The sequence below is a fragment of the Echinops telfairi genome, unplaced genomic scaffold (assembly GCF_000313985.2).
Source record: "Echinops telfairi isolate 266 unplaced genomic scaffold, ASM31398v2 ScPeMD7_4;HRSCAF=17, whole genome shotgun sequence".
NCBI lineage: Eukaryota > Metazoa > Chordata > Mammalia > Afrosoricida > Tenrecidae > Echinops > Echinops telfairi.
Genome location: NW_022103900.1, coordinates 16923910 through 16935958, shown reverse-complemented (window position 1 = coordinate 16935958; position 12049 = coordinate 16923910). Strand labels below are relative to the sequence as shown.

At 47.9% G+C, this 12049-nt stretch overlaps 1 protein-coding gene across 1 annotated transcript in view; it reads left to right on the top strand.

The window, feature by feature from the left end:
- PKP4 (plakophilin 4) overlaps positions 1 to 12049 on the top strand; it is a 266647-nt gene that overhangs the window by 240458 nt on the left and 14140 nt on the right. The window contains exons 14-19 of the mRNA XM_045298126.1: positions 1882 to 1999; positions 3990 to 4181; positions 4355 to 4528; positions 7546 to 7696; positions 8152 to 8327; positions 9203 to 9333. Of these exons, the coding sequence (XP_045154061.1) occupies positions 1882 to 1999; positions 3990 to 4181; positions 4355 to 4528; positions 7546 to 7696; positions 8152 to 8327; positions 9203 to 9333 (942 nt within the window). The remainder of the gene's footprint in view (positions 1 to 1881; positions 2000 to 3989; positions 4182 to 4354; positions 4529 to 7545; positions 7697 to 8151; positions 8328 to 9202; positions 9334 to 12049) is intronic.

The following is a 12049-nucleotide window of genomic DNA, read 5'->3' as shown; positions in this document are numbered from 1 at the left end:
GGTCAGGGAAGTCTCTCACAGATAAATATGTAAATGAGATCTCAGTTGCCTCCAGGAGCTGTGTGTGTATGGTAGTGGGAGGTCAAAGGGTGACTGTCAAAGGGGCAGTCAGTGTCAAAGATCTGGGGCAGGGAGAGCTTACTGGCCAGCAGGGTATTTATTACCTTGATAGAGGATTTTGAAAATCAGAGGAAGGAGTTTGCATTTTATTCCAAATATCATGGCAAGCCATCAAGGCTTTAAGGAGGGCAGCGATAGGACTGGTTTCTGATGGTAACGTGGAAAGGGGAAAGTGGTCACCAGAAGGGACCATGACCCCGGGTTTGGCTTGCTAATTAATACAAAGGGTATGAAAAAGGGAGAAAATACGGATAACTCCTCAACCTTTGTATCTCGGGGATTTCTGAAAGTGGGGTTGATGGCATCCAGCAGTGGGGGGAGTGTTCTGTTTTGGCCATGTCTGCTTTGAGGTATGTCTCATGAGATAGCGATGTTGTCATGCCTGGAAGGCCATTGGCTAAATGGGTGTGGAGTTCTGAGCTAACAATGGAAGTGTGGGAGGCACGGTCCATCTAGGAGCGTGCAAAAATGCCAACCAGAGAGCCCGAGCACGACCAGGCGCACTCCCGGAAGAACCCATAGACAGAAGAGACTCAGGAAGAAAGGCAGCAAGAGGGAGGGAAAGCTCGGAATCCCTGGAGGAAAGGAAGAGGCCAACCAGTCGGTGCTGCCGGCAAAGGAGAAGGGGGGGAGGGCCTCTGACAGTGGTTAAGCGCTTAACTACCAGTCTTAAGGTTAGTGGTTCAAACCCAACCAGGGGCACCTCTGAGGACATGACTGGCTATGTGCTCCTGAACCCTACAGCATGGTTTTACTGTACACCAGCGATTCTCAACCTGTGGGTCGTGACCCTTTGGGGGGGGCGGGTGTCAAACAACCCTTTCACAGGGGTCACCCTATTCATAACAGTAGCAAAATTAGTTATGAAATAGCAACAAAAATAATTTATGGTTGGGGGTCACCGCAACATGAGGACCATATGACACGGTTGCGGCACGAGGAAGACTGCGAACCACGCTCTGCACACGTGCGATAGCCTTGAGCCAGGTCTGACTGGACAGCACGGAAAAGTCCTTCCAAGCCCCTGCTCTGGTCTAGAATTTTCAAATTCTCAAATTCCGAACATCAGAGTTAGTCTGGCACCCCTGTTTTGGGACATGCAACAGATTCTTATAACGCAGTCATAACTTGTGGTGGCAAATGGAAATAAAATATTCAAATATGATTGAGACCAAAGACAATTTTTGGGGATGATTATTTCTGGAGGGAAAATGAGAAAAACTATAGCAGAAACAAGTGTCCATAGCTAACTTGAGATGTTTATACAAGAAGTGATATGTGAGAAACGTGTAATGACCACTTAAGACATACAAAACCCCATAAGAGGCCTAGGGACTTATATAAGCAGTGTGCAGCCCAGCAAGGGAGACAAACAAGTGTAAAAGTTACCAAGTGCAGCTTCTTTGTGGTAGACACTGTTCCGGTTGCTTATGAGAGGTAACTCGGTTCTTCCTCAGCAACTCCGTGAGGTAGTTACTGTCGGCTTCTCCTTTTGCACAAAGAGCTCCGGTCTCAGCATAATTGCATTAGAAGGTTGGACGTTGTTAGGTGCTGTGATGGGCAACCTTCAAATGCCAGTTCCCTTCCGTGTGTGTGCATACTGTGGAGCTGACTATTCAATGGGCTTTCCAAAATGCCGTCTCCAACCAAATCGAGGTGGCTGCCATCTGCTGTCCATTGTCGTAGACCTTCCAGGTGAGGCAGTGTGGCCAGCGAGTCAGTTGTTCATCTCAGCAGCTCCTGTGTGTCTCCACCATTTAGGAACCTCAGCTCTGCGGGGGAGGAAGCCCGGAAGCAAATGCGATCCTGTGAGGGCCTGGTGGACTCGCTGTTGTACGTGATCCACACCTGTGTGAACACATCTGATTACGACAGCAAGGTCAGTGCTTGGCTGGTCGGTCCTGTGAGAGGCGTGATAGCAGGTGACAGCGCTGCCCCGAGCTACACTATGTATGTTGCAATTGTCCCCTGCCCTAGCAAAGTGCAACCAAGTGGGTGAGTTTTGACAACAGAATTTGTATCTCCATTCTGGGAGCCAGAAGTCTGAATTCAGGGTGCTAGCAAGGCCACGTTCTATCCAAAAGCCAATGGGGAATGGTCCTTTCCCGTCTCTCGGTTTCTGGCATCCAGGTATCCCCTGGCTTGCAGATGCATCTCCCCAGGACCAGCCTTCCCTGTGCTGCTTCTCTTTCATAAGGGTACCGCTCGGATGGGACCCCTGTTAACTGAAAAGCGCATTGCTGTCGAGAGCAACTCCGCCTCATAGTGACCCTGTCGGACAAAGTAAAATCGCCCCATAGGCTCCCCAAACTGTAAATCTTAGGGAAGCAAACTGCCAGGACTTTCCTTCTCAGAATGGGAGGTGAGTTCAAACCACTGACCTTTTGATTTTCAGACAAGCATTTAACCATTGCACTTGCCTGCAACTTGCTTTTGGCTGATAGCAAGATCCTATTCCAAAACAAGATTACTTTTCACAGTTGAGAGGGGTTAGAACTTCAGCATATCTTTCTGGAAGGCTATGAATTGTTACAACAGCAGAAAGCCTCCTCTTTCTCCTGAGGAGCATCTGGTGGATTTGAACCATGGCCTCACATCCAATCATTATTTCACCAGGCTCCTTTCAAAAATAGCTTTAGGACCTTCACACGGAGTGACTCCATGTTGTAACAGGGCCCAGATGGGGTGGCAGGGACCTGGCTCTCTGTGATTTCCAAGGTTCATTCGAGCCTTTAGTCCCTGTAGCTATTTCTTCCCATTCTGAATCCCCGACTCCTAGAATTGAATTCATCTGTATCTGTGCATCTGCTGAATAAAAGTTCTTGGTTGAGGCAGGGTACTCCCTCCAACCTCTCTCTTCTGATGACCACCACTGGTAGTCCACCCCTCCCACCCTAGCCCCACCTTTCTCATGCACCTCTAGTTAGCCCCAACCTGTGCCCTCATCATGCCCCTCCGTTGCCCTGCTGGTCGGTCTGTTCCAGCAGGAGCCCTTTACTTTCTCCTTCCCTGTGCTAGCACGGGCAGCGCGCCCGGCACTTCTCGACCGTGACAAGGATCTGGAATCTGCAGAGGAATCGGGAAGGAGGAACTGTCTCAGGAACTCAATAGCACAGTGGTCAGGATGGGTTGGCTTAGAAGAGGCCACCAGTAGATGTCGGGTCGAAAAGATGAAGCTGAGCCAAAAAGGATGGATGCTGCTGAGTAATAAGTTCAGGGATAAGGGGGAGGAGGGCTTCAAGGTGACAGCCAGGTTCCTGCTCGAGCCCTACTGACCCAAAAGATCTGCCACTTGAACTGGAGATTGCTGGGCAAACATGAACTTGGATCCAAATAGAATGAGTTGAAGTGACAGTTGGCCTTTAAAGGAAGAAGAGATCCTACTCAGAAGGCAGAATGCAACAGAGCAAGGAATCCTAGTGCATCCCACAGAGGGAGGAGAGGGCTGTGAGAGCGAAGGAGCTAGCAGCTGGGTAGGGCTATCCCCAGGGAGAGAGCTGGTGGCACTTCTTGTCACATGGATGGTCCACAGTAGCAGGAGGTAGTTAGGTTCTGGCATCCTGGGCACATTTCTGCCCCTGCAGCAGCCCTGCAGCAGAAACACTGAGCATGTAATCTTTCAGCAATTGAACATTTTATCAGCATAAAACCAGACCTAAACATGTACAAAGATGATTGTGCACCTGGTCTGAGGGGTACTCAGAAAAATTGGAATCTTAATTCTTTCTGTAGATATTTTTTCCGCTCCCCTTAAGTAAAAAATAGTTATTTCCTCGTCTCCATTTGTTTATTATCAGTAGCTGTCAGACAGAAGCCTTTTCCATTGATGTGCTGTAATGATTTTAATTATACGCTGTGTTGGGTTTCAGACAGTGGAGAACTGTGTGTGCACCCTGAGGAACCTGTCCTATCGGCTGGAACTGGAAGTCCCTCAGGCCCGGCTGCTGGGGCTCAACGAATTGGATGACTTACTAGGAAAAGAGTCTCCCAGCAAAGACTCGGAGCCAAGCTGCTGGGGGAAGAAGAAGAAGAAGAAAAAGAGGACGCCACAGGAGGATCAAGTTAGCATTTTATTTGACCTGAAACTAACGTGTCATGTTTCGGGTGTAAGAAATCACATACTTGGCAGCAAACAGATTCCCCTGTATCTGAGTCCAGACATGGAGATGTTCAAGTACTGCCTCTCGTGTCCATTTGCTTCCGTTTCATGTGTGCTGTTTGGTTTGTCTTTCAGTGGGATGGAGTTGGTCCTATCCCAGGGCTGTCTAAGTCCCCAAAGGGGGTTGAGATGCTGTGGCATCCATCGGTGGTGAAACCATATCTGACTCTTCTAGCAGAAAGCTCGAACCCAGCCACCTTGGAAGGCTCTGCTGGCTCTCTCCAGAACCTCTCTGCTGGCAACTGGAAGGTAGGAGATCCTCCACTTGTCCACACTTCTTGGGATCTTTGAAGCCAGTCAGATGGGCTATGAAACGAACACGGTTGCTTAGACATGGTCTAGGCCAAGGGTAGGTACTAGAGAGAGAGAGAGCAGCTGTTGTTTCTGGGTGCCCAAAGATAAACATGACCTATTCCCTGACTCACTGGAAGGCTAGTGAGAAAAGCGGATTGCCCGGACTGTGCCAGAACCGCAGGACCTGTGTGCTACAGCAAAGGTGCAGGGAGATAGAAAGCTTCTGAAGGAGGAGCGCTACCCAGAGGGAAGCTTCCAGGAAGACATGAAATCAGCAGTAGAATCTTAGGTTGGGCTCAGCAACCAAACCAGAAGGAGGCCAGGAGGTGAGGAGAGGGTAGCATGGGCCATGGTCACTGAAGCTTAGAGGGCAGGTCAGGAGCAGCCCGGGTAGCTAGGCTACTGGCCCAGAAAGATGAGCTGTAGGCGAGATGGGCCACTCCAAGGGCTTAGGCAGACGAGTGGCATGGCACGTCTGATGTGCAGCGTCAGCCAGTCCCCTTCTGTGGCAGAGCAGAGACCGGGAGAACGGAATTCCATTTGGGATGCAGTGCAGTTCTGAGGCCAGAGATGACGGACGAGGGCCTGGGGCGCACCGGAGCTCGAGCAGCACTGCCAGGGGCAGAGAGGAGCCGCTGGTGCCTCCCTCCTCTCTTCCCAGGACTGTGCACAGACGGAGCGGCTCCAGACAATCCTGCAGACCCTTCACGATCTTTTCTTTTGAGATCTCCGTAGCCTCTAGGGACTTCTTTGCTTCTTTACCCACCGGTAGCAGTTGAAGGACGTTTCCGTTTTTTAAATAAGTTCTTTCAAAATTGTTAAGCATTATCTAGCAACATTCCAGGAACTCCTTTTAAAAAATAGTTCCAACTTCTGTAAATTTCCTGTGTATTTTATTAGAAATCTAATGTCTGTTTGTTTGGTTGGTTTTTTTCTCTTTGGCTGCCAGCCTCATCACCGTTCCCCCAAATGAGAGAGAATTGGTGGCAATTCTATTATCCATGATGAAGAACAGCATTGCTAAGCTGAGTTAGTTTTGGACTAATGCTAAGTCACAGTGGTTATCCTTTATTTCGTAATTAAAACTCTACAGCTTAGTGGCTAAGCACCGACTCTGAAGCCAGACAGTCTCTCTTGAGGACCTTAGAAGCAATAGCCTCTCTGTTCCCAGTTTCCTCCTCCATGAAATGAAGGTATAAAAATACTTCATGATATGAAGAGCTTGGTTTTTTTTAAAAAATAACTTAATATAAAATGGTTGACAGAGCCTTCGTGGCACTGTGGGTAAGCATTGGACTGCTAACCTGGAGTTCAGCGGTCAAACCCCCCAGCCACTCCACAGGAGGAAAACTCACAGTCTCTGAAACCATAAGGAGCAGTTCTACTCTGTTCTGAGCATCAGTGAGTCTAAACAGCACTCTGGTCACTGGGTCAGGAGATGCTGGTGAGGATTGAATGAGGTGAGAAATGAGGAGAACCTACGACAGGCCCGACACATGTAAATGCTTATTGTAATAGCCCCCGTCTTCACTTTCAGCTGCTGTTAACCTGAGGATCACTTGATAATTTTTAAAAAGACAATAATTACAGTAGAGGTGATTAAGGGTTCTTTAGATTTTCATTTCTGGGGCCATTTAGTGAATGAAAAAATTAGCTGGTAAGTTCATTTAAAATATAAACGTTTAAGTGATTTGGAAAGCATACGAAATAGTTTATCAAAAACAGGACCCTCATTAAGAAAGCCAGATCATCCTAACCACAGGTGCCATCAAGTCGGGCTGTTTGGGGACAGTGCTGACCGCAGAGATCCAGGGAAGAGATGAGACGCCCAGGGGAGGTGGGAGGGAGGGAGGTGGCTCTGGTGCAGGTCAGGAAGGGAGTTGGTAAACCCACCTTAGTGTACTTCACCGCTGTACTGAGCCATTTCACTTGAGTTGGAAAGTCTGTTTCATATAAAGGACCTTAACAGGCCTTTGAAACGAGTCTTTTCCTTGGACTTGAACTATTAAGATAAGATACCCAACAGATAGCACATACTTCAGTGTTCACTGAAGGACTGGGAGATCTTTGTTCTTGGGACTTGACCACAACAGGAAAGTATCAGATGTCTTACGAACATGTGTCAATTCTCCTAAATTTTGAAAATCGATCTGATCTTCACCGGCGAGCACATCAATGAGAGCCCCTAACGCGATTGCAGACCGTTTTCTGATGTGGCGTGGGGGTGGGGGTTTCACTGTTGACTTGGAGCTCATTTCCAGTTCACAGACGCTCGCTGTACTGTCCAGAGGTGCCTTATAATGATAAAAGGATTTGACAGCTAGATGTCAAATAGAATAATCAGCTCCCATATCTTGAATGTGAAAGTATTTTGCACACAGATACACTTACTCTCCCATCAGTGTGTATGAGTTACGATGCTTGGTGTTTCTGGAGAATTCCCTTTCTTCTGAGGCAAGGGGTTTTTTCCCAAGCAATCTTTCTGACAGGTTGCTGAAATATAAATTTTGTTGCAGGGAAGCTAGAGGGGAAAATGTCTTGGCAGACACCGGCTTGCCTTTAATGTGTGCTGATCGGTTACTGTCTCTGCCTGCCTATTTTAAGCCTCTGGACCTGGCGTGGTGCCAACTGCAAAGACAACACATGATCTTTCCTTAATCACGTTTATGTAGCTAAGGTAGAAAGTAATCACTGTCTTCTCCTTTCTGCACAAAAAAATATCTGGCAGATGGTAGCTTGAGATTTCCAGGCTTTGGGGTTTTTGCTTCTAAATCAATCATCCTGTCCTTTCTTCCAAACTGTGGTTTTCTCTTTACTGACATCACAGATTTTAATCTCCAATTGGAAGAAAAACATCTAATCTAGTCATCTGTTTTCACACTTCTTTTTCGTTTGTTTCAAAGGCTGCAGTTACGTCACAAAAAACGGTCCTCTGTTTTATGTACCACTGACGGCCTTCTTCTGCTCTCCAGTTTGCAGCGTACATCCGGGCGGCGGTCCGAAAAGAAAAAGGGCTCCCCATCCTTGTGGAACTCCTGAGAATGGATAACGATAGAGTCGTTTCTTCCGTGGCAACCGCCTTGAGGAACATGGCGCTCGACGTCCGCAACAAGGAGCTCATAGGTAAGTCCTAATGAGACGGCGCGCTGCGAGAGGACACAGGTCACGTGAGTTGGCATGGACCCGATGGCAGTGAGTTATAAGGAGACAGTAACTACAGGGTTGACAGTCCTGTCTGGGGCTTTTTGTTTGTTTTTGTTTTTTTTAAATAGAAATAAAACGACATTTAAAACCATGAACAAGGGAGTCCTAGTCCCCAATTGCGTGGCGTACTTGGCTCCTTTGGGACCAAGTTTTTCAGCAGGAGGCAGGCTTACTAGCTAAAGCATTGCTCAGAGAAGGGACATGTTAAGAAATGCTTGTAGTTTGCAGTGCAACACCACTCGTGAGAGTCTGTGTCTCTCTGTCCAAAGAGAGTTAAACTTCCTGAGCTACAAAACAATCTTTGTTTCCCCTCCCTGTTTTTGAGACTACTATCTGCTAATTCACTAACACGACCCTGTTCTCAATTAAAACAGAGTACACGTTAATGACTTGTAACTTTTCCCTCTCTAGCCCCTTGGAATGCCCACCCAAGAGTGAGAAAGATCCCTTCCCCAGTCCCTTTCCACCCCGGAGCAGCAAGGCAGAGTCAGAGGAGGAAACCCTAGCACATGAACGTCAAGGAGGCACCCACTCTCAGGTTTCTGCACGTGTAGGACTGGCACTTGCATGCACTTAAAAGTGAGTGCCTCCTTGAATTTGCACTCTACGCAGCTTGCTTGCCTTGCCAGTGTCCCAGGCATTGTCTCAGCCCACGCAGAAGATAGAGAAAAGACTGATAACCTTTATGTAGACCTTGGATTCAACCCTAGATCTGCTCCCAGTCTTTGTTACCTGGGCAGCCTATATAACGCACCTTGGCTCAGTTCCCTCCCTAGACCGAAAGTGAAAGGTAACACTTACTCAACCCCATCCTGGAAAGGGTGCCAATGATGTCTGCTGCCCTAAGTATGGGTTAGCCAGCATGAAGCACTCCCTTAAAACTGCCAAGTGCCACACTGTTCCCATTACTGTGACCCGTATATGGGGGAAATGCTGGTGACAGCTTAGGGAAGAGGTTTGACAAGCGTGTGTATGAATTTACAGTTTGGGGGGACCAAGGTCAACTGGCATAATATAACCCACAAAGGCAGTATTTGGCCTCATGCTTTGGTGAGTAGGGACGCGGGACGCGGGTCTTAAAAGCTTGTGAATGACCATCCAGGGCGCAGCTATCGGTCTCTCCCCTCTGCAGGACAGAAGAGGGGTGAAACTAAAAGGCACGTGGGCACCATAGTGGGGTACACACACCTAAGATTCATCAGCCCTTCAGAGCGAAAGGGCAGCATTCCCCAAGAACAAGCTTCAGGGGGATTCAGAAGGAAGGAAGAACGGAAACAGAAACACAGGGACAAAATGGTGTGGGTCATAAGACACTGAGTGGACTGTAATCAGTGAGATGAAACGTAATGTATGCAAACTCTTGATGATTGGTCTGCTCTGTCAGCCTTTCCGCAATTCATAATAAAAAGTTTTGTTTTTTTTAAGCATTATATGGACTGGCGTGAATATATCCTGAGCCTGTCTAAAATGCTCCTGTCAGATGAGCTCGGAGAGGGGAGACTGGAGGAAGAAGAAGAGAAAGCAGTGAGGTTTCCCACAGAGAACTGCTGTGAGAAGTAAATGTGGGGGCTCACGGGCCTGTCACCCAGTCCGGACACAGAGTCTGCCCCCAAATAAAGCTGAACTCCATGTCTGGTCTGAACACAGTGTCCCTTTGAGCCAGAGCTTCCCCTGTGGAGAGGACAGGGTCCTATCCCACTTCCTGTTGACGTGTTACCACTCTTAGTGCCCACAATTTTCTGAGAGAAATTCTTCAGGGCCCTAAGGAGTTGTTGTTTTGTAATGATTTCTCCAGGCACTTGATTTCTCTTGAGAAGCATGTGAAATTTGGAGGTTCTTAATTTGGCTTGCCCTTCTACAACTAGAAAAAAGATACCAGGTGGTATAGAAGGAGCAGGGCCAGTGCTACCAATTCCTGACTGGCACTGGAGCTGTGCCCCAAGACTATAGGATCAGGGGTGTGCAGTTTTTGTTGGTGAGTAGTCAGCCTGGACCAGCCCACCTGTCTGCAGCTACAGGTGCCGTGGGCACCACCAGCAGAGTGAACTGCCTCAGCAAAACACCTTTTGGTCATTCCAAAGTCCTAACAATCGCGGCGCTGACTTTCCAGCCCAGGTCTCGGGGTGGCACGAGCAGTTTGCAATGGATTGCTACTCCAAAGGCTGACAGTGAACCGCTCGCTAGCCCCCTTAGAAGAAAGGAAGGTCGGCGATCTGCTCCATGGAAGATCACAGCCTCACCACCCTGATGGAGTAGTTCTGCTCTGTGGCACGTAGGCGCTCCGCAAGTCAGAGTCAGCAGGACGGCAATCAGCTTGCTTTGTTTGCTTTTAACTCATCATCTGTCTTAGTTACCTAGTGCTACTAACCAAAAGCAATTCATTCTCTCACAGTTTAGGAGGCTAGAAGTTTTCTCTCTGCCTGCTCCTGGCCTCCTTTCCACATCTGTGGGCCTAGGGTTCCGTGGGTCTCGCCGTGTGTATTGGCATCACTCGTTCCTGCGTGTAGCACACTTCCAGTGCGGGGACCGTGTAGCTAAAGGACTTGGATCCATGTCCACTTCTTTCTTGGTGGTCGTAAGTGCCTCTAAGCTCTGTTCACTTAGTTCATCTCTTTTATATCTCAAAAGAGATTGATTTACGATACACTCTAATCCTGTTGATTACATCTAGCCGCATTAACATCCTAGAAGTTGGGATATATGCCACATAGAATTATTACATCAGGTGGCAAAATGGAAGAGAATTACATGTACTGAAAATCCTGGGCTCACCGGGTGGCCATATATTTGGGGCAGGGAAACACAGTTCATCTAGCAGACCGTCTCTTTCCCAATTCCACCTCGGCCTTCTGTCCTTACCGGGGCATCAGCTGCTCTCTGCGCTGCATGGTAGTGTTGGCTGTGCTCTGCCAGAGTCTCCCTGTGGACACATGCTGTCAATTATGTAGGCATGTTGTCAGGGCTTGTCTCCTCCTGCTCGCCATTGTGTATAAAGAGCTCTTTAATAAAAACCCATTTACCATCCACTCAATTATTAGCATGGGGGCCAGGGGGAGAGGCACTAAGATAATATTTACTTGAGCTTGTGTTAATTCCTTTTGTTTGTAGTGTAATTATTCCAGTTTGTCAGTTGGTAATTGAAACTGATAAAGCTAGAGAGAATCTTTCTCTGGAGAGGAGTAAGAGAAATAGAGTTTCTATAATAAAATGCTTCAATATTTAAGGTACTCCTCCCAGTCATGTCTTCTCAAGAACTTTATTATTATTGCATTACTCCTAAGTGATAGCATAGCCATATTTTTTAATAACAAAATGCTGCTTCTGTTTCTTTTAAAGCAGCACCTCCCAGCCCTGGGGGGTCTAACGACCCTTTCACAGAGGTCACCAGATTAATAACAGTAGCAAAATTACAGGTATGAAGTAGCAACGAAAATAATTTTATGGTTGGGGGTCACCACAACATGAACTGTACGAAAGGGTCACGGCATTAGGAAAGTTGAGAACCACTGTGTTAAAGAAACTAGGATGTGGCTATATCCATAACATCACACTGGCTGTGGTCCGCATGCCCACAGCTCGGTAAATTTTGTAACTGTACCCAGCTCACACCGAGTCCTGAAAGATTTGATGAGCATTGTTATTTGGTAACTTTACTTGGTCCAAATCCAACAAGACGTTTTAAAACGGGAGGGGCTCATGGCATCTGTGGCCCGTGTAGTTGTTAGTTGCCGTCCAGTCAGCTTTGACTGACAGCGACTCCGTGTGTAGCAGAATGAAACCCTGCCCAGCCCTGGGCCGTCCCCACAACCATGGTTAGTTTGAGCCCCTTGTGGCGACCACTGGGTCAGTCCACCTTGTCGAAGGTCGCTACCCGTCTCCTTCACCAAGCACGGTGTCCTTCTGCAGGACTGCTTTCTGCTGATGGCATGTCCAAGTCTTCCCGTTCTTGCTTCTAAGGAGCATTCGGACCCTACTTCTTCCAAGACAGACCCCTTTGTCCTTCCGACAGTCCGTGGGTCTTTCCGTGTTCTTCCCTAGCACCATAGCTCAAACACATCGGTTCTTCTTCAGTCTGTGTTCAATGTCCCACTTTCACAATATGAGATGGTTGAAACCCTATGGCTTGGATCAGGTGCACCGTCGTTTGTGACTTGTAGGAATGCGATGAAGAGTAAACTTCATTACATTTCCTTTACGTCCCTGTTATTGAACATGGCTGAGCTAAAGCAGCTTGACTGGCATTCCTAGTCTGGGGCACTGGCTGACTTCTGG